Source organism: Melozone crissalis, unplaced genomic scaffold (assembly GCF_028551555.1).
Source record: "Melozone crissalis strain CALT ecotype California unplaced genomic scaffold, PUWL_Pcris_2 ptg000008l_1, whole genome shotgun sequence".
Lineage (NCBI taxonomy): Eukaryota > Metazoa > Chordata > Aves > Passeriformes > Passerellidae > Melozone > Melozone crissalis.
The window spans coordinates 15,066,364-15,089,317 of record NW_026535786.1 but is presented as its reverse complement, the minus strand read 5'-3'; the positions used below and the strand labels follow the sequence as shown (position 1 = coordinate 15,089,317).

Genomic DNA, 22,954 nt, shown 5'->3' with positions numbered 1-22,954 from the left:
GAAAAACTGAGGAGCTGCATGGTTTTGGGATGGGCACAGAGGTTGTGCTTACCTTGGGAAATTCAAGAGAGCCAGGCACTAACAGCAAAACCCCAGGCATCCAAAATCAGAGAACAGGGCCAGTGGTGTCTGCAAGTTCTCAGACATAGTTTAGGGGTTAGCACAGACTCCCAGTAACCAGGAAGTAATTCACATGCAGTACCTCTAAGTAAGAGCTAAGACAGTCTAACAGCAGCATAGATGTTGGCCATTTCGTCTCCCTTGGCCCCACAGCTGGCAAACCCATGCATGTTTAATTTAATAATGCAGACATTGCCAAAGCCATGGCAGAATCTCAGCCACAGCCTGTAAGGAGTCAAGGATCATGATGGGAAATGTAGTAAAGGCCAAGGTAAAGGCACAATTTTCCACACATCTGGAATTTGCAAGACATCCTCGTGACTGGAAAATACAAAGACATGCCAAGCTGTGTATATGAAACAGCAGCTCTCATCCCCCTCCAACTTTACTTGGGTTTGTACTTCACAGCCTGACCTCCTCAAAAGGTCCTCTGGGGAATGGAGAGCAGCTGAGCCAGCAGATTCACAGAATTCAAGGTGTTGTTGAATGAACCCACATTGTTATGGGTGTAACAGGTAGCACCCAATGCTTAAAAGCAGCCTGACACTTTCTCTTATGAAAATATCTTTTCCACTTCTGAGAACTTTGCCAGCACTGAACTGCTCAGGTTGAAATGTTTCCATGTCAGAAGTTTGCCTTAGGGTGACTTTTCCTTTTAAAGTGTCAACAGAAAAAGGTCAATGGTTTCTAAGAACAAGATTAAGTTGTTTTGTCCTTGTCTGAGGAATTGTTAAAGTTGTGCTCAGAACACAGAGCAGACCTCAGCACCTCTGCAAAAGCCTGAATTTTGTGGAAGAGTCAGCCTGGTGCCTCTTGCTTGTGGGGAGACAGCCACATCTCTCAATGACCATAGCAACTTAGTATGTGTTTGTGGAAATCACCAATTTACACACAGTGACCGTTCTAGCACCTTTTTACTTCTAAAACTTCAGTCACTGCTGAGAGCAATCTTTCCCCTTACAGCTCACTGATCCAAATTACATTGCTCAAACATGAGTGAAACAGGAATGCCAAATGAGCTCTCTCCTGGGACTGCAGGATTTCACAGGCATCTGCTGCTTGGGGTACAGCAAGGAGCAATGAAATGAAAGGCAGGGGGGCTACATCTCCCTTCCAGGTCATCCATCATTACAGCCAGCAAGGCTGAGGCCAGAAGCAAACAGGACACGTAGTACAATGGTGAAGAACTGAATCAGCAGATGGTTTTCATAGAAAAGGCAGGCTCAGGACATGACTGAGAGCACAGAGAGGAGGTTGGCAGGTAGGGCATGACCATCCCCTGGAGCTAGAGTCCCCTTGGGACCTGGATTGTGCGGCAGCTGATCCCAGTGGGTGCTTTATGCTCCCTCATCAGGCAAGCACATAGTGGGATGAAGCTCAGGGCCTGAATGAGTACAGCAGCAGTCTGAATTCACAGGTACCACAAACCCTTTGCCTGTGAAGATGGCTGAGCTACTGCTGCTCCACTCATGAGAATTTCCTCTTAGTTACTGGGTAAGCAAGTACTGTGGAGCCAAGCATGAAGATCATGTCTGACATTTCATCTTTTCTTATTTTATTTTCTCAAAAGAGAAGCACAGCCCTGTGCTCTCACCTTACAGTCAGTAGTTGTCACCACATCTCTAAGACAGAGGATGAGATGACTTTATTTGCTTGTCTTTGGTTAAAGCAGGAGAGATGGAGTAACAGCCTACCTTACAGAGGTTTGACAGCTCCTCAAGTAATTAAGCAGCAAATTAGGCAGCAAAAAGTCTGGTTACTAGTGATAGCACCTGAGTGGATGGAATGAAAACCTGTCAAGGGAGGTTAAGGTTAGATATTTGGAAAAGGTTCTTCACCCAGAGGGTGTTTGGACACTGGAACAGGCTCCCCAGGGAAGTGGACACAGCACCCAGCCTGACAGAGTTCAAAGAGTGTTGGGACAATGCTCTAGGGCACATGGTGTGACTCTTGGGGTGTCCTGTCCAGGGCCAGGAGTGGGACTCCATGATCCTTGTGGGTCACTTCCAGCTCAGGGTATTCTATGATTTTAAATGCTCGAATGGGCTGAGATAGATGATGCAGCAGACAGCAAAATAAAATTATAGATGCTCTGTACCACAGAAGAAAAAAAGAATGAGGAATAACAAACCAACTGCAGCCAGAGCTCAGCACTACAGGTCCCAGGTGTCTTCTTCCCCAATACCAGAACATCACTCACCTACAGGAATTCACTCCTAGAAGGGCCAAAGTCCTTCTGGGCAGCCAGGTCTCGCCAACACAAGACCTTGCCATTTGCCCTGATCACACAAACAGCAGCCACAGAAGCAGCACATATCTTCCCCCTCAAAATATAATTTTTCACAGCAGCTGGAGCTGCAGCTCAGCAGATTTACACCTTAGAGCTCAGGAACATGGAATAGGGGGGGTATTAAAGGCAAAATAAAGGTGGGTAGAAAAAGATACATGACAAGGCAATGGTCTCCACAAATGTGAAGGGTACCTGCACAGCAGCAATTCCTCCCTGAGCAACAAAGGTGATTGTGCCAGACTTTGGGAAATGTCCCAGAAACCTAGAAGTTTATAGTGGCAGCAGAAGCCAAAATCTCTGCACAGACAGCAGATCTCCAATTACCAAAGCCAGGTCAGTTGGCTTTGCAACAGGTTATTTCCGTGGGGGTTTTTTGCTTGCTCATTTAGTGGTAACATTTTTTATGTTTCTCTGTTTTCCCATAGAACAGCAAGAACCCAGACACCATGAATTTCTGGTAGCCTCCCTAACCAGAGGGAGTGTCTGTGATGCAACTTGGAAACACAACCCTAACCATGCTTTAGACCACTGGGGCTCCCCACTGCTACTCCTTGAATCAGAGGTGACACCGCTGATGATCTGAGCTTGCCTTTCCATCCTCCTGGGAACCATATGAAGATTGACATTCCCCTTTTTACCTTTTGTATCCAGCCTTGCATGCCTCCCTTTAACCTCCTCCCTCAAAGAGAAAAATCATCTGATCTGCTTCAGTTCTTCTGCCAGGGGAGAAGATTCCTCCAAACAGCCTGACATTCACAGATGTTGGAAATGCTTAGTGATACAGAAAGGAAACAAAAGCCTTCAGCCTCGCTGGAAACCCAGCCCACAGCACCGGCCTAACGCTGCCTGAAAATTTCCCCTCTGATCTGAAAAGCTCAGCTCCACAAAGTGAGGGCAGTGTCCACGCTCTCCCTTTGCAACATTGCAGAAATGGCCAAGTTAATCTTTCTCCACAAACCTCCTTGTTTGTGGAGCCATCTAGACACCAGAGAAACATGTGTGGCAGGCTGAAACTTGGTGTTTTTCATACTTTATGTCAAAACCAAATCAAAGGCAGGGGAGCACACTTAGTTTGGACATATTTTAAGTTAAACAAGCATAAAATATTTGGCAAACTTCCCTTGCTTAATGCAGTATAAACAATTTTGGTATTCCACAGAAAATTTCCCATTTAATGAATGCAGTGAGTAACTAAAGAGAAGGTCACACTATTCTTGCAGTCTTCATTAAACATGGGACAGCCCCAGCTTCTGCCACAACTTCAGCAAAGTCCATGTATGACATTAAGTGGCTCATTTGCAGCTGGGACTGCACTGGGAGGTGAGAGGAAATATCCCTGTAGGATGGTAGGTTCTCCTGCAGAACCCAAGTGAAGACAAGCCAATTTTTGCCATTACTTTCTGAGGGGAAAAAAATAAACTCTGATAGACACAAACCAGAGACAGACTAAAGGTTTCAGAAGGCAGCTTCTGGCAAATCCAACTGCAGCAGTTTAAGACATTAGCTTGCACAGCTGTCTGCCAGCCTTGGCTGTCCACCTTGTTGGCTAGCCAGAATTTACTGCTCCTCTAATAAAGTCAGCAGAAAGAAATACATGCTTGTGCCTCAGCCACTACAGTTTGCAGCCCAGTGTATTAGACTGCCTTGCTGATGATTGGTGAGATCCCAGACTGCACATGGAAGGAGGGAAAGAACAGATAAGAACAGAACAAAATGTCTTCCTTGTCATGAAGGTCTTAGAAGAGACTTGAAAGAAAAGAGGCAAATAAAGGGGCTAAAGAACTAAAGAAAGATGTTCATTCTACAGAATTTGATGCAGCATTCTTTGCTGTTGGAAAGGCTGGTTGGGCTATCTACTGCTCCCCATGGGGGCAGGGAGCTGTAGGTGCAAAAGATAAAGCCAGATCTGCCAGAGTTATCAGCACTGCTCATGTTCCCACCAGCCCAGAGCCCACTGTCAAAGCAGGAGCATCCTCCACCACCTAACTGGGTATAAGGAAGCCCTCCTGACCCTCATACTTGCACTACTGACACCACCCTCCCCTTCCAGGGCTCCCCTCCAGGAATGACCTCACCTGAATGTATAAGCAGTCTATTTTTACAATTCCCAGTCCAACCAGGCCCTCTACTCCTATGCACAGCAGATTTCAGATGTAAAATGCAATGTGTTGAAAGAAATTAAGATAGGAAATCTAGAAGGGACAATAGGTTTTCTTTTTTGACAAAGATTTAAGAAAACCCAGGAAATTCACACATCCAAAGCATTTATTAAAATATATCCCTAGAGCCAGCTTTGACTAAGCATGCCAGGAAATCACTGGTAACCTTTGAATACTAAGAAAAAACCCTTAAAAGTACATATTGTGTACTGTAGATGTAAATCTCATGTACTGGATTGTCCCACTTGCTTTGTTAAACAAAGCTACACTGGACACTGTCTGTACTAATGTGCAGGCTGTAGGAAATCTAATAAGATAACATGATCAGTTCCACCCAAAATTATGTTAGAAATAGCATGTGATACTGTAGCAATGTACTGAGCCACAATTAACCAATGTAAGGTGCTGCAGGCCATCTGAAAGTTTTGCAATTACTGAAAGTCTAATACTGTGCAATGAAAGGCTCAGGAACTCAAAAGGAACATTTTGATGTCTTGGTTTGTTTCGTAAAGAAAGCCAATCTTGCTTTTCAGCTCCCCAGTAAGTTGGGTTAGCTCAGTTTGAGATAACCAAAACCCAAACAAACAAAGCCAAAACTACCCACTGAAAAAACCCCACTACCCAAAGAAGCCCCAAAAGTTCCTTACTGAAGGTCTAAGAGCACTCCTAGAATAAAACTTGCCGAGTCCAAAATCTTGCCCCAGAATTCTTTCTGCTAGAATAAAACTTGCCAAGTCCAAAGTCTTGCCCCCATCCTTCCCTGCCAAACACCCAGACCCTGTGAGGATGTAGGCACATCAGGTCAGACACAGGTAAGATATCAGCCCTAGAAAGTCATCTCACCAAGCTGAAGGGATGGTGGGTGTCTGCTCCTTTAGCCTATGGCAAAAGCAAGATATGGTAAATAACCTTACCATAGGCCTGTAATGAAAGATTTACTGCAATCACAACACCCAACAACTTCATCACAGCCTAGGCAAGTCCAGCTGCTGCTCTATGTTCCTCCTTGTGTTTTAAGTGCTCCAGCACTTCTAATTCCTGAGCCACTTCAATGCAGTAACTCACCAAAGAGAGGCCAAGTATCTTACTCTGAACATGAATGTCTTCCACATTGGTGCTGGTCTTAAAAAGCCTGTCCCTCATGAGGCCTTGACACCAATTCTCACTTACTGGGTGAACTACAACCCTTACTCATGCATGTCTTACTTGCTTTTGCCCTTGGCAGCCCTGACACTGTGAAACACATACCCAAACACAGTCTAGTCCCAGCAGTGAACCTTCATACAAGAAGTCTTTAATGTTTCAGTCAGCACCATAAAGTCCAGGGTGTGGATGAAAATCAAGTCTCTAAAGGGGCACTGTTTGCAGCTGCCTCCTTCTCCCCTTTAGCAATGAACACCTGCTCTACAGCAAAGGTATCCCAGCTGGTTGTGGAGCAGTTCCTGTCAAGGTGCTGCAGCTCCCTGCTTCGTGTCCCATGGGAAAGCTGCCCCATGTTCAGTTACAGTGCACACTGTTCCATAAGCCCTGCAGGACACACTCCACCACCTGTCCAGTTATCTCTGCTGTGTGATGGCAATCTCAGCCAAAGGCTGCTGCAGGCAGCCATGGCCACACTGCACTTCAGCTGTCCAAGCCTAATCCTCCAAGCCCTTTTTTACAGCAAAACACAATTGACTTTCATGAGCCTCATATCTCCAAATGCCAGGATGCCAACACAGCCCTGCTGTAAGGGATGCTGTTCTTCCAGTCACATCAGTGTTCCATTAAATCTTGTTTCTCCACTTTCTCATATGTCATCAAACACACCAAGCAACAGTTTGTGAAACACATGCTTTATACCTCTGCATACTCCATACATGGACTTCACCATGTTTCTTCATCTTACCTGAGTTTTGAATCTTCATCTGAGCCAAGACATTTTACTTCCTTCCCTCCCCACTTCCCTGTCGGAAACCATTCGACTGCAGAGAGATCAGACTATAATAACACTGGGACCCCAGCCAGCAGTATGCAGTGTGCCTGGCTTTTAACAGCTAAATCCTATAAAAAATAATGATGCAAATATGAGCACTCCTCCCCAAGACATCCTAATGCTTTCAACAACCTCTTAGGAACACATAATGCTGCTGGATGGGACAGAGGCTGAAAGGAACTAATTTGGGACTCCTGGTACTTACTGTGTGAACACCTGCTGGCTAAACAAACAGGCCTAGGTATGAAAGCTGAGAGAGCTGTATGCACACTTCCCACTACTGTATCAGAGAGCTGCTTCCTGAAAGCAGGCATGAACTGCACTGCATTATCACCTAAATGTGCTCATGGGGTAGAAAGCTCTTCTTTAAGAATCTTACGTGCTGACACAGGATGAGGAAAATTCTACCAAAACACCCACCTTGAAGTATCCTCAGTTTCCTAAATGATGATAGTGGTCTAACTCCCCTGTTCTCCACGAATGTTAGATACATTATCTGTCTTCAGCACTAATCCAATGCCACATGGGAAGTCTGTGGGAAGCCTTGAAAGTCCTGCCAGGTAAGCCCATCCTCACCTTCCACCAACTGCAGTTGTTCCATGACACTATCCTGCCATGCACTGCATGAGCAAGGACACAAAGTCCTTCTCACACAGAATTAAGCTGATAAATGCTTCTGCATCCACCCTTCAGTCATGGTACCTTTGTCCTTGAGTACATCACCTCGTGTCCTCTGGAATTTGCCTCTGCAATAAATGAACACTTAACAAGCTCCCCATTCCAGAAGGGGACCATGGGCAAATGTCCTGTGGGGAGGTGGAAATCCCCCCTCACCTGTATGCTGCTGGAGGCTCTGAAGGAGAGGTTTTATGTGAGAGGAACCATGGGGACAGACCACAACTTCTCTGAAAAAGCATTAAGGGTCTCCTCCATCCAAAAGACAAAGCAGCCAGCAAAGGGCTTCTGTCACAGGGGCTGTAGGGAATGTGTTGGGGCAGAGAGGGAGGGCACCTCTTTTGCACTCCCTGTGCTCCATTGTCCAATGTTTTCTCTCATGTCTGTAAAGATAAAAAATTAAAAACTATGCTCACCCTCATCCCAAACATCTAGAGTTATTCTGGGGGCAGAGTTCAGTTTTCAGCTGCCTAAGGGCAGAGAAAAAAGAAAAGGGAGCACAAAGACAAAGCAGCACAGGAGACGTTCACCTTTCTTCAGGGCAGCTCCCAGGCAGAGCAACTCACACACTCTGTAACCAATTCTTTAGATGCATGTCTGAAGGAAGTGTGGCTACAAGTCTAAAAATCACAGCCCTAAGAAACAGGGCTTTGTTGCACTTGCCATACTTTTATTAAAAATTAGTTTCAAGCTTGCAGCAGAGCACAGGGTGAAAACATCACCTCAGGAAAGGGAACCATCTCCTTTCACCTCTCATCACTGACAAAAAAAACCTTCCAACTAGCTTGCCCACAGAAAAAGTGCATGAGCTTTCTTTATCTGACTGCCTCTGCTGCCCAGTAAAGGCTGCCATGCAGGAAGATGCCTTAAAGCTATGAAAGCACAAACCTTCAGCCTCGCCCATTTAGTCTTTCCAAGATGTGAACCAGAAGGGACCTGAGGCCAAGAAACACAGCCAGCTTTCCACTTTCTCTCAGAGGAGAAAAAAGTCCAACATCCCTACTTAAGGACAAAAGTTAAAGACAAAGAGAGACCGTGCTCAGGGCACTGGCTGGGGAGCACAGGAACCCCAGCAAGCTTCAGCTGAGGCTGCCTGAGGACAGGCTCCAGCTGGCTGAGGTGCTGCAGTTTGGCTGCTTGCCTCCTACAGGACACAAGCTGTGCTGAGCACACCTCCTGGCCCCCAGACCAGTCAAATCTCATCTGTGAAGTTAAGAGGGTCAGAAAGCCTCCAAATATTGACCTTTAACTTAAGCATGTATTTCAGGAAACTCAAACCCAAGGCTTTAGCTGATAACAACAACAGCACATTTGTGCACTAAGGGAGCACGCCCATTGTGAAAACTTCACCAGCTGTGCCTCCTGATGGTGTGTGTGTTACTGTGTATAAACTCCCTAGTAGTAAATCGGGGCTTGTAGTGGTTTTGCCTTTCTTCTTTTCACAATTTACATTGCCCAGTATTTATGGATTCCCAGTAACAAGCACATGGAAGTGCCCTGTCATCACAGAGTGAGGGAGCACACACTGGCAGAGGGATGCACTGCATGGAGACCCAGTGCTGAGCAAGAGATCAGGAAACTCACCTTGCCAGGGGACAGCTTGAGGAGCTCAGACTGTTCATTTTGCCAAAGACAAGACTGGGAGCAGTCCTTATACAGACCACAGTTACAGCAGCAGGGAAGAGACACCCTGGACTAAAGGCTTCTGCTGTTTAGTGGATTAAACAGAAGATTCAGCATCTGTAGATCAAGACTAGATAAATGCAAGCCAGAAATGAGGTGTAACAGCATGTGGGTAATTAACCACTGCAGCAACACACCAAACACAGTGGTATTTTCCATTTGTAGTAATTACTTAATCAAGACTAGATGTTTTAAAGACACATTGTAGAGTCCAGAGCAAATGGAATGAATTAAAAAAACCTAGATATATGGGCTGCATTGTGCAAGAGGGCAGAACTAAAGCACAATAGCTCCTTTTGGTCTCACCATCTACTAATCTATGGGGAAAATTGCCCCTTTTAGTGTCAGTGGAGTTGGAAGACAGTCATATTTTTAGCAACAAGACATTCTGATGTTTACATGAAATAGCAATAATAATACATTGTGTTACACCCACACCTGTAATCTGAAATTCTCTAAGCTCTTTACCATCACTATGTCAGCAAGCCTGACAACTCACTGGCTGATAAATTGGCATTATCATCCCCCTTTCATCCAGCTTGTGCTTTTTCAGAGTAGCTAATCATCTGCTTACCATTTACATGGGAAACAGAACACTCAGGCTACCTGCCATCTTACTTTTAAGCCTTTTGGTGAGAAAATGGTCACATAGGTACCTTGCAGAAGCTGTCAGAGTGGAAAGCAGCTCAGCACACAGAACTGACCAGCAGCTGCCCTACTTCAGATGCTCATCCCCAATAAAACTTTATAGCATTCAAAAACTATATATAAACTTCCCTAGGAAAATTCTGCCAACAAAATACTTTTGAAAAGAGCAGAAGTCAGCAATTAAAGTGTTAAAAACAAGAGAGAGAGAGAGAGAGAGAGAGAGAGAGAGAGAGAAAAAGAAAGAATACTTCCTAGTTGTTTTAACAAAATTTTCATATATGACAGACAGACAAAAAAAAAAAAAAAAAAGAAGAAAGGAGTAATTTCCATTAGTTTCCATGACAACCAATGGAAATCACTAACCCATCTTCTCTCCCTTGTCAACCTCTGGCAGACCTGTCAGGGAAAGCAAGGGACTATGCCCTGTGTAGGGTTCTCTGGTGAACCAGAACACCAGGAAATCTACATTGTCATAATGTCAAGTGCTCCCCTTATAGCACAGCTCTAGTTTTTTTCCTCTGAGGTATTAGGGGATGGAGAGGTGCTTACTGCTTTCCTGCAAGAGCAAATGTACCCCAGAAGTGCAATCCCCTCTGAGAGACCCCAGCTCTCCCACTTTATGACCTGCTTCATTCTCTCTCTGGCTTCATCAAAACATTCAACCACCTCTGTGGTTGGCTCACACCTGGAAGGTGGCCCATATTAAGTCCTTTTTGCACATCTTTACTGGCTGGCAAGAAATTGCTGTATCAACCAGTAACTCTGGTCTACATTTTTTCTCCCTATTTCTTACTGTTGTTATCGTTGCTGGCAGGGAAAATTATGCTCGGCAATGCCTGCTGCACCTTCTACATGAGAGCTTTTAAACTTCTCTTAACAAGAATGCATTCAGCTTTATAAACCCTGCTATGAGGCACGGCACCATCATTATTCTTGTCTTACAGATGTGAGCACCACATCTTAGAGGAATAGGATGCCTTGCCCCAAGCCTAAATACAAATCATGGCATCATGCTAAGAGTGAGGACAAATTAGTCTGCAAAGAGTTTGTTTGCATTTTCTTGATGCCCACAGGCTCTGACAGTGTTTGAACCACAGATGCTCAGAGTCTGCTGTAGTCCCTCCACCCTGCCAAAACCCCACAGCAAATAAATATTAACCTGAAACAAAACCAAAAAACCCAAACCTCAAATAGTTGTCTCTGTTTAATGCTGGTTTACTGTTGACCTTGCATCTGCAGCCAGGATGGCCTAACTCGCCCCAGCATCTGGATGTGTGCTGCTGCACTGCAGAAGAGCTTGGCAGCGATTTGTGAGGAGGTGTTAACATCCAGCTGTTCTCCCATCTCTTTTGGTTTTCACGTGCACAAAGCCAGGAGCAGCCTAGGCACGGTGCTGGCACTGAGTTCAAGGTTTTCACAGACCACAGTGAGATTTAACACTCACCCAGCAAGACAGGAAATCCACAAATAATCCACATCGACTGCAAATTTTGCTACATCTTCCATTCTCCCATCCCAGGTCTGGTTTGCAGGAGTTACCAGCAAGTAACAAGACCGGGCACAGTGGCTCTGTGCACATGGGTGTGGGTGCACACGAGGTGCAACAAACCACATTTTGTGCCCCCTGATTAGCTCTGCTTAGGCTCAGTTTCCTCCATGACACCCTCCTGGGGGACTGCACACAGCTCTGAGTGCCAAAGAGGAGAAGACAAAGCACCGAGTTCAAAGTTGAGCAACAATAAGTTGTTCCACAAACTGCTTCCCACAGATTCCTTCTTGAGGCTGATGGCATTTAGTGCCTATGAAGGTATGAACTACAGTCACTGGGGAATGCTCATAAATTTCTTCTCTGGCCTGCAGCAGAAGCTGATCTCACACTCAAGCCTTACTCCCGTAAGGCAGTAAGCACTGTAGCACCGCACCTACTTTTACAAAGCTTAGAGCAACACTGTATCCTGTAGGAAATTACCATGCTTCACTAAACATGACTGAAACTGGCTGTTCAGTTTAAAAGTTGCTTGAGAAGGTTCAAAGGGGACACCGAACAGAGAATCAGATCACATACATCTGTTTCCTTTCCTGCATTGACAGGAGGAGGGGAGCTACAAGGAGATGAAAAGAGGTGTGCTGAGCACTGAGCCGAGGGGTCCCATAAACCGGCTGTGTGTACAAGGTGGAGATAATGGCACGGGGGAGGCACTGATTATCAATGAACAGGGGGGTGTAATTAGGAACACTGGGACAGAATAAAATAATTAATGGCCTACTTGCTCACAGAAGAGGATCGTGAAGATAAACTTACTAACTCTGAGATATTCCAGAGCGCAGTATCATTTTTCAAAGGACAGGAGGGGGGCATCTCTTATCAGGGATGTGTGAAACTGGATTTAACAAGACACTAATGGCTATGGTTTGTACAAGCAGCTTCTAATCCCAGGGCATGCAGTGATACCTTGTAGAAAAAACAGTCTGTTTTTCTGAACAAGGAAAGAATATAGAAGTACTCCCTGCTTAACCTGCTCCTCCTTACCCTTACACATCATCCTCTACAAAAGGGTCCAAGCCCCAGTCCTGGGGATGACAGAAAAAGAGCTTTGTGAGCAGCTGAGCCTCTGCTGCAACCTGACTTCTCCATGATCCATCCAGAGGGCAATTGGAGAGGGAGAGAACTGCCAGAAGATTAGGCTGACACTACTCATGTGGCATTCATTGTCTTAGGACTGGAATACCCCAGAGCTTGCATGGTGGAGCAAACACGCTGTCCTCACACAGGAACACCGCAGCTTTTCTGCCAAGCTGAAGGCGATGCCTCCCACATGAATGCTTGGTCCCTTGCCACCCTAATCTTCCAGAGCTCTGGGTTTGAATGCACAAACTGTAGACCAGAGCTCGGTCACAACCTTTACAGTTATCCCTGAGGAATTTTACTCACCCAGACAACTAAATGATCCAGACATTGCAAAAATTCCCCAATGAAATCGCTTCCTCCTGCATATAGGAAATGAGACAACAATTCCAATCCCTCATACTTACGCTTCCTTGAACATAAACATGAAAATGCAGCCAAAACCGGGAGGGGAAAGAAAGTCCCAGAGCAGCAAGAAGTACATATGCAAGGAGTTACATCATGCAGAAGGAAAGCTCTTGGCTTCGGGCTAAAATTACCAGTGCTTAAATGGCAAGGTTGCTCTAGCATGGAGGGGCACCTTCCCAGGAACAGTCCTGCAGATCGATCCATTGTTGGGAAAACAGCAGGCTCTGCTGTCAAAACCATCCCTGGACAACACAGTACTGGAGGCCAACTTATCAGCTGGCCAGTGCCTGCCAAAGCCCATGCTGGTGGATGGGCACAAATTCCTTGTTCTGCCTCTCAGACACTCAAGCTCCAAAATATCTCACCATTGCAGCAGGGTGACAAGAAAAAGGCAGGCAAGGATAGCATTTCTGATGGCAAGAAGTACACCCAGGCTCTGGGCTCCTTCATTAGGACAAGGTTCACCAGTATAGCTCTCCATCAGAAGCAGGTACCTTTGCCAACCTACTCCTGTCACTCCACTCTTTCTTCCCTCTTATCAAAGACTTAAACATCCCCTGCTCCCCTCCCATGACTTGTAAGACTTAAGAACCTTTCAGGTTTGAGTCATACTACTGCCATGGGTACCATATTCTTTAGTTTTGTATCTGTGATGAGACCTAAAGAGATCATGGAAAGACCTCTCTAGGTCTCCTGACAGATACAAAACTAAAGAATTTGTTTCTTGCTATGAAGCAATCTTCAGATCGCTGTTTCTTGAAAATTTCCATTGTTGGGAGGAAGCTGATTAAGCACTGGAAGCTCTACCAGCATTCATATTCCCAAGGTCTCTTGATCCTGTCTCAGGACTCTAAGCAAGAAGCAGAGATGGATCAGAAGGAACATGTACTAGCTAGGGACAACCAGCAGTGGATAACAAATAGCTGTCCAAACAGCCCTTCTATGCTTGGAGCATAAGTGTGCAAATCCTCTCTTCCTGCAAATGAAACACAGTGGCTCTGTCTTGGTGTTTTTGTTTCTCTCCGTTGTTCCTTCAAGCTGATTTGCTGGTCTTTGCAGAGCAAAAGGGAAGGACTAGGGAGAAGGAACAAGTAAAGCTGGGTTCTATGGGGTCCATTACACAGCCTTAAGGTATTTTGAGAAAGTGGTTAGAGGTCCATCTCTGGGCCAGCAGTTGAGAGAGTATAGCCAAGGAAAACACTGTTTAGCTGTCAAACAGTGGAAATATGGGATTCACTTCCAACTTAAGTTAACAAGATACTAAACTCCTCTCCAGTCATCCACCCCAAATGCTTTGCTCTTTCCAAGGTATTTGTCCAAGAGGAGCCTCCAATTTGTTTCTAGCTTACAGGCCTCCTGATGCACTCCAAACAAGGTGCAGACGTCTGCAAGAAATTCCACATTTGCAGACTGGAGCATGAATCTGCTTTTCTTCAACTCTTACAGGCAACCTTCATCTAAACCACTGCCCCAAGCAACCACAGGGCCCACACCAAGCCCAAGAGGTACACTGTAATAAGTGACAAAACTACAGCACAGTAGCAAAATTTCACAGCAGCTTATATGAGCTTCACTTTGGGGTAGCTAGTTTGCAAGGCAGAGAAGGGACAGCTACTCATTACTGCTGCCTGGCGTCTTCAGCCCAGATCCATACTGAAACACATTTGAGAAAAAGTAGCAAGAAAATGCCACAGACTTGCTGCTTGTGCTACAGTTATCTGTGCTTTAACAGAGCATTGGAGCCTCCAGACTGGTTTATCAGCTATTTGTTTATTTACTCCCAAGGATTTGCAATCAGAACTCCACAGCTGAGAGCAAATACACCCCTGCTCTAACCAGCTCACACCTAACAGTACACAGCTGTGGCAAAACCTACAACCCCTGGTAAAGCCCAGATGTGTATAACCCCTTGTCTACCACCCAGATGCAGCTGTAAGAGGAAGTACACTTCACAGCACAACAGCAGGCTGCTCTTTTTGCTTGCTAAACTCAGAGGCCATGCTGTGAGAGATAAATCTATCCAAGGAAATGCTGGTTATTCACAGATTAGCATAGCTATCACAGTAGAGCAGAAGCCAATCTCCCTGCAAAGACAGATGCAACCCAGGTAAACAAGGCATTTCTGAGAACCAATCTCATCTAGCTCACAGGATATGTGGCGGAAACACAGCCTGGTTAATGGGAGTCTCATCAGTCTGGGAAGAGACATCTGGCTGAGATTCGTGACGAACTCTCTTCTGTACAAAGAGAAACACTCCCCAGCTCATGTAACACCACACAAGAAAGATCAAAGGTGTCCCGAAGCCTCCCGACGGGTAAGCAGCTGTACCAATAACAGCAGCTGGAAAATGCAACAGGAGACTCGGCCAGTCCCTTCCTCCTGTGCTGGAAGCAGAGCTGCCTCCTCGGCAGCCCCCAGCAGCAGCCCCCCGTTAATTGCCGGCAAGGAATTTGCACTCGGGCAGATGAAGGCATTCACTCGCACAAAGCAGCTCGGCTCTGACAGCGGCTCCGGCTGAGAAGCAGCATTTGGGTGCCACGCACACGGGAGTGCTACACGACACTGCTGCAGAGCTCGTGCCACACATGCTGCTGCTCAGAGGTTACAGCTCCTTCAGAACGGCCGGGAGGTTGTTCAAACACTCCGACACGGGCATTTGGCCAGTGGCTTCAGCCCAATGAGGTGCCTCGGACAGAACAGCTTGGACATCTCCCACACTCCAACTCCTGGGACATCTGCAGCGCAGCAGCTGCCTGGTGGCACAGCACGCACCTTAAAAAATGGGCTTTGCACTCACGAGCCTTTGCTGCGCTCCCAGGAAAGAATCACTTCTTCCCTGCCTTCCCATTTAAAAGGTGCTTATTGTCTTGAGATGCAATTCCAGCAATGCCTGGTCTGGCACTCAAGGGAAGGATTTCAAGAAGGAAGACACCCATTACTCCAAAACCAGCTCAAGGAGAAAGAATGGATGCAATCTTTCCTTCCACTGAAGATGCGATTGCTAGACTAGACCTGGGAAGTCACTTTTATTAAATTATTTTATGAATGTGTTACTGCTGGGTTGTATTGCACAAAGACAGTGCCTATTAAAAACAGCCTGAGTTACACACATCATTGGCACCATGCTGCCTTTTCTGTCCACTGTCCTGGCTAAATTATCAGTGAAAGCAGGACTGAACTATTAATAAAGTCTCTATCATTTAATTTCAAAAGGCAAACTTCTTAAAACTGTGGCTTCAGAGCCAAATACAGCTATGCAATTACACAGGAATTTCAGTTTAAATTTAATCTGTTTCTTTTATTAAGACATCAGTTTTTAGGTTTTGTCCATTTCAAAAACGTGGGAAAAGTTTGACCAAGGCAAGCTCCTGATGCTGGCTACACTGTGTGAACAACCCAGTGAGAGGAAGTACACCAAGTCCTGTGAAGACCGTCTGAATTCCCAGCTGCAAATCCCCTGGTGCACACAAGTACTCTGCTGGCAAAGGGCACAAGTCTTGGAAAGGATGAAGAGTTGCTCTCCTTACATGAAAAAGCAGCCAAGTCAGATCAAGAGGAAGCACTTAGGTGAGTTAAGCAAACAGAAACCTCTGCCTTCTCTTTCCCCCTTAACAACCCTTTTCAGCTTTTCATATCACAAAATTACATTTAGGGAAACAGAGGTCAGGTGAAAAAAAAATCATCCCAAGGTTACAACAGATGTAGACACTGCAAACACCATGCTTTTAGAAAAGGCTTTTATTTGTCACCACTGTGGTGCTCAGGGGTTATAGTGCCTCAGATCTGTTTGTACGTCTCCTCACAAGAGGGGAGTCGCTTGTTTTCCTCTGCCTGCCATTTTTAGCCAAAATGAGACAAGTCAGATCAAACCATTTACACATAACTCTTTCCAAAGGCTGGCTCATTTGGCCAGAAATGGGTTAAGGATAGTCAGAAGAACAGCTACAGGCCCCAGAGATCATTTTGAATGGCCAGAAAACTTGCAAAGAGCAGAAGGCAGGCGAGGTCAGTGACCTCTCCTCTTGGCAAGGCTGGATTCAAGAAAGGACTTGTATCCACAGCTCACATCAATATACTCATGCTGGCATAAACCACTGTGCTAACATCTAAAATTCATGGTGAAAATAACTTTCTTAAAGATTCTGAGTGAGGTTTAAGTGAAAATGAAAACAAGAAAACCCCTCTTATTGTGAAACAAGTAACCTGGTGGGACACAGAATGATGCTGGTGTGGAAGTGGTCCCACCCTTCAGACCTCAATGGGCAGAGCCCAATAGCACCTGGACTGCTCTCCAGTGCTAACTAGGTAACTTACTCCAGCAGGAAGTGAACAACTGATTGAATTTAAATACATTCAACAGACATTTCGAGCCTCTCCCTTTTCCTCTATTGTGATGGATTCTTCCCAAAAATCACTCCATATGCTTTGGGAGCCCCAGCTGAGAATATGAGTAACTTCACATCTGCAGTATCCCTGTTAATATGAGTGAACAGCCAGCTCATTGAGTCTGACCCAGGAAGAGAGAGATAAAAGGGGCTGTCTGAAGCTGGTGGCTGGCCTCCATCCGAGGAGTACAGTTCACCGTCTATTGCTCTTGTGACTATTACTGAACCAGGCCAAGAAAAGCTCCAAAGTTCTGGCACGCCTCAGATTTTCCAGTCTGCATGAAGTTATGCCAGGAACATTTACTGAAGCAATTTCTTTCTTTCCTTAAAGACTCTAATTATGCACCTAACAATGTTGTAGAAATGAATGTTGTACAAGAACCCCAGTACAACTCAGAGTTTTGCTAACAAAAGGATTAGAAGCTTAAGGCTCAGTGTTAATATTCTGAATGTACTGAAAGGGACAAAGTGCAAGCTGCAGCAGAAACAGAAGGCACAGAGAGGGTTATCGCTTCCAAAATCTGGAAAGGGAAAACCACACAGGAAAATGCCACACTAATCTTACTGAATGCCAGTGATGCAGTAGAGTAGTAACAAGAAACATTTAGAAGTGGGTAACCATCAAAGCTGTCTCTGAATTACAAGCAGCCCACCTTCAAGCACAGCCCACTCCCTAGAAAATGAGAAGGCCTAAATATCCCAGAGGGTGGGATGCTACCTGTGACTGAACTGATATTCACTGCTTGGCAGCTACTAGCACAGAGGAATCAAACTGAACCCCAAAACAAAAGTTGCCTCAAGTGTCCATTTTCCCTGAAACCAGATCCAGACCTCAGTCATCAGTCTCAAGTTTTCCTGAACTTAGGCTGGAATCAAACCAAAACATTCACTGGTTTGCCACTTGGACCATTATCCCTGAAGCCAGTCATAATAATTCATTTATTCACTCAAGCCTTAACTGCCTTTTAAAACCAAGTTTTGAACATGATGGCTGTACATTTTTTCTTACTTTCAGTTTGCAGGTGAGACAGAGACATGACAGTACTTACATCTGGGAAGCTATCCAGGTACTACAAATTAGAGAACATCAGGCAAAAAGCAGGATTTAGCACTTCGACAATGTTAGCGACACCAATGAAATCACAAGTGCAGGGCCAAACATATTTTGGCTGTTTCTCTGGGTTACTGGTCCCAGAAGACTTTACTCAGACCAGTGTCATCATTATTTAACTGTTATTACAATTTTTCTTATGCTATGCACCTCTTTCCTACAGAGGTGTTGGTGCATAATGACCCGAGCTGATTAAGATTTATTTAGGGCTCCTAAGAAAATGAATAAACACGAGTTAGCTTATTTGGGACAGTGTTGGAGAGGATGCATGGAAACACTCACTACCATAAGTATGTCACGCTTTGGGAAGAACATGTATTACAATATTATCATGTACAGGCAGATGTGAAATGCTGGTCCATACTACAGCTCATTCCCACTCCCCCTGGTTTTCATGACAGCAGCGACCAGAGCCCAGCAGTGCTGGCTACAACCACCCTGTATCATCTCTGCTCCTCACCTGGCCGGTGCAGGGAGTTCACAAAGAGCTTTGCTCAGGGACAGAGAGCAACAGCCATGGGCTCCATCCTAAATCCCATTCTTTACCATAACCCGGGCACAGTCCACGGGTGGGAGGCAGAAAAAGAGGGAACTAGACGTGTTTATGCTTTTTTGTTTTTCATGGAGCCAAACTGTGATGCTCTAGGGTGGGTCTCGCCATCTGGGAGAAACATGTAGGGAAAAAAAATGCAGGGAGGGAGGACGAGCTGCCCCCCGAGTGGGACCGCTTTCCTCCGAAGGCAGGCTCGGCCTCTCTTCCCAGCCCAGCTTGAGTTCATTTTCCTCAAATCACTTCCACATTTCCCCCGCCGTAATTATCAAATATTTTGTTTCTGACTTCACTTTTTAGGGAGGCCGCCGCAACCGGGAATGCAGGCACCGTTTGTTTTCTGTCAACAGAACTGGGGGGGTTGCAACTGGGGGCTTTCAAAGGTTTTCAATGTCATTGCAATGAAAGAAAGGAAGAAAAGAAGAGCGAGGGAAAGAGCGCGCGGAAGAGAGGGAGGGAGGGAGGGAGGGATGGAGAAAAGGAGGGAGGGAGCTGCCCGGGGAGCCCGTCCCGCTGGCGGGATGCGGGGATCCGGCCCCGGCGCGGACACAGCCCCTGGCCCCACCGAGGCGCCCGCCGGCCCCGCAACTTCCCTCTCCGCCCCGGCTGCCACTTCGCCCGCTCCCGGCTGCTCCCCCGCGGCGCCCCGCTGTCCCCACCCCGTCCCGTCCCGTTTCCCGTCCCGCCGCCGGGGCCCCGCGCCTACCTCGGCTCGCAGGCGGGCGGCGGCCAGCAGGGCGCAGAGCAGCGGCAGAGTTTTCCACATCTGCAAGAAAGGAGCGGGAGGCGGTGAGCGCGGGTCGGGCCGGGGCCGGCGGGGCGGCCGCCGCCGCCGAACTTCCCGCCCTGGACCCCTCTCACCATGCTGCGGGCGGCACCGGCGGGGCAGGACGAGTTGCGGAGGCGCCTTCCCCGGCTCCGGCTCGCTGCTGAAGGGAAGGGGAGGGCTCCCCCTCGCCCCGACCCGCCAGCCCGCGGCTCCACCCCCGGCCCGGCCCGACCCCCGCCCCGGGGCCGACTCCTCCCCGGCCCCCGCCCGCTCCCCGCCGCCCCTCGGCGGTGCCCCCGTCCCTCCCGCCGCCGGCCCCTCGGCGCCCCACGGCCACCTCTGCGGCCTTTGAAGGCAGCAGGAGGCTGAGGGGCGTCCAGGGGACTCGGCTGCCGCCCCACGACGCCCGGCTTCACACATCCCGCCGGGCAGAACGCGGCTCCGGGGAGGCTCCCCCAGCCCTGCCCCACTGCGGGTCCCGAGCAGCGGCGACAGCCGTGCCGGGGCAGGATGATGCCCGCCCGCCGGGACGAGAGCATCCCGCTGAGGGGCCGCAGCCGCCCCTCACATTGTCACAAAATGGGGAAACTGAGGCACGAGGTGGCTTTTCCACAGGCGGGATTCACTCACCGACTCAACCCCCTGTCCCCCCACGCTCCAGCCCTGAGGCCGCTGAAGTGCTGGCCACAGCTACGGGTGTCACTCGCGTCGGGATGTGGGCAGATTTAAAAATAAGGGTTTAGAGCATATATGTTAGAAGCCAAATGTTCTCTGAGCAAAACAGGCAGCCAGGGCTTCATGCCAGGTACAGGGGCTCAAAATCCCACCTGAAATGCCTGGTGGTGCTCATTTGTGTATAAATACTTGTGATCCTCTTGTTTTAGCTCTTTATCTCTGAATTTCAGTAGCCTCCAGTAGGCAGAAGAGAGGAGGTGACAATGCAAAGAGACCCATTGCCTTGGGCACATTCAGAAACCTCTCTCACAGCAAGCAACACTATGACACCGGTTGTCAAAGGCATTTTCTCGAGTTTTGAGGTTTGTTGTAACCAAAAATGACACCCCTGGCTTTAAAATACCATCTCACTCTGACCAAGCATGCCCATAAGCTGTCTTCTTTTCCTGCTTTATTCTGTGCCCTCAATGCAGGCAGGCACCAAGGGAGATGCTGGCATGCGTGCCCTCATTCACAAAGACCTAAGAGTATTCCAGCATCCTGCTGCAAGGAGAAAACTCTAGGAAGAGTTACCCTAGATCAGCCCACATCTGGTCTGTTCATGGCAGCTGTGCATTTTTCTGTGCTTCCTCAGCCTCTGCTTCCTTACTCAGTTTTGTTTTTAGGACTACTGTTACTAATTTTGCATTTATAAAGCATCCTCCCCAGCAAGTTCTGCTTCTGCCTGTGAATGGTACTAGTCTATAAATCCATCCTCAGGAGATGTCTAATTATTTCACTGCTGATGCTGAGCAATGTGATTTTCATTGCTTGGTTTTGGTTTTTTGAAACTCACCTTTCATGATGTAGCTCTTTGTTCTGGAGTCATTGACTGCCTCATGATACAGCACAGACATAGTTATGGCTGAAATCAGCTGGCCTCTAGTTCGCAGAAGGTCACCCTGAGTCACCCTGAAGTGAGTGCCATGATAAGAAAAAAACAAATAGCCCATGATAAACACATTTTAAAAGATTAATCAATTTCTATGCCCTTGATACTCAGCTCTGTGGAAGCTGTGTTACACGAGGAGGCTCTCTATTTCCAGAGAGTAAAAGTGACTCATATCAGCCTTCAGAACAGAGCACTAGCAGGGGTCTCCCAGTGCCCACATTGCCTCCCTCATACCACAGGCAGCCTCCTCATGTAGGTGTGATTGGGCACTCTGCTGGATTATGTAGGTCACCATGAGCATGGGTTTTTCTTCTGTGTACTCAAAGGATTAAATATGGAACAGAAAGTAAAGGATTAAATCTCCCATTCTGTGTTGACATTCAGGTACACGAAAATATATTTCTTCAAGTTAGTTTCTATCATGTGGAAATGGGTAGAAGTAAAAACCAAAAATCGTCTCTCATACAACCGTCAGAAAGGGTGAGCACAAGACAAAACAATCTCAGTGCAGACACCAGAGCCTTATTGCTGTGTACAAAGGCACACATTTTATAACCAAATACACAATATCCAACAAACTTTTCACTTTTTTTTTTCCCCAAACTTTCACCATTTAAAACCATAAACTGCAAAGGAACAGTTTATACAACCTGAGTGCATGACAAATCTGATGGGAATCTTTGCTCTTTCGTGATGGACCCAAAACACACAGCTTGAATCAGAAGCACTAGAATAAGGGGGAAGCAAATGCATTTACAGTTGTGTTTTCAAGCTGTGGCCATAATGGATGAGGTAATTCATGATTTCTGGCTACACAACCAAAGTATCATAAAAATGCTTTCAGCTAAAAGCTTCATTATAAGGGTGAACGATGTTTGCCTGAAATTTTGAAGGCTGCAATGCTCTGGTGGGCCAAAGAAATTGGGAATCATTGCTCTTCAGAGAAGATGTTGTTCTATTACATATACCAGTATTTCATTTCTGCTGATGCTTACTTTCCAGTCACTGGTATTTCTAAAACAAACATTTTGTTACACATATGGGATTGCAAATTTTGAGATACATACTTATCCCCAAGTGGCTGCACAACTGAAATTCAGTAACAAGTTGTTGCCTGAGAAGCAGATCAAGGGAAGCTTGGACACATGCAAGTGTACATCTCATGGGTGGATACATTCCCCTGTGTTTAATAAAATGCAGGCTTCAACAGAGGCTTTCTCCATTCTTGGGGCACTGTCAAGATCACTCCCCTGGATCTCTGGTGCCTCATGAGGGTTGCTCTGAAGGCTCAGCCTCTCCCTTATTACAGCATGTGCACACATATACACCCAAAATGATACTGTAAGCCTCGTCTCCCAGGGAAATGAGGCTAAACAAGCCAAAAATTACTTCTTAAGCCCTCACCCAACCCTTGTGGCTGTACCATTATATCACCCTCTCCACATTACCTCACTCCTATCCACCACCCACATCCTTCACGTTTCCCCATTTCCCCTGCCATATGAAACATCTGCCCTAAGGGATGGGGCTGTGCTCACACTGCTGTGATGAAGTCAGTGATTGCTCATCCTGCACTGCGTTTTAGGTTACAATTCAAGAAACCAAGCTGTTTGGCAAGTGGCCTTTGTGACAGGACAATAGCTGCCTGCATGACAGGACAACAGTCTGTCCCATTGAAGAGTAGGAATTATTTTTGAGTAGCAAACCTGTTAAGTTGTAGCTGAGAAGGCTCAGCTCATGTGACACCAGAGACATCTGTGTTGGCTGGAGCTATGTGAGCAGTGACTCCTCATGGACCGGACTGCCAGCACCCGAGGAAGGGCCAAGGGATGGCTGGGTTTCCCCAGCAGACATAGGCCAAGACTGCCAGACATGAGGGGAAAGCCTGGAGCAGGGTTATACCCTCAAAGACAAGGGCATCAGACACAAATGAACTCTAGGATGACTG

The 22,954-nt window shown here is 46.7% G+C and overlaps 1 protein-coding gene across 1 annotated transcript in view; it reads right to left on the bottom strand.

Annotated features, from left to right (window-relative positions):
• The window catches only part of FSTL1 (follistatin like 1), a 52,798-nt gene extending 33,223 nt beyond the window's left edge, over nt 1-19,575 (bottom strand). Inside the window, exons 1-2 of the mRNA XM_054269792.1 lie at nt 19,493-19,575; nt 19,338-19,397 (exon numbers count right to left, since the gene is read on the bottom strand). Coding sequence (XP_054125767.1) covers nt 19,338-19,397; nt 19,493-19,495 — 63 coding nt within the window. The 5' untranslated portion in view covers nt 19,496-19,575. The remainder of the gene's footprint in view (nt 1-19,337; nt 19,398-19,492) is intronic.
• Nucleotides 19,576-22,954: the final 3,379 nt, after the last annotated feature.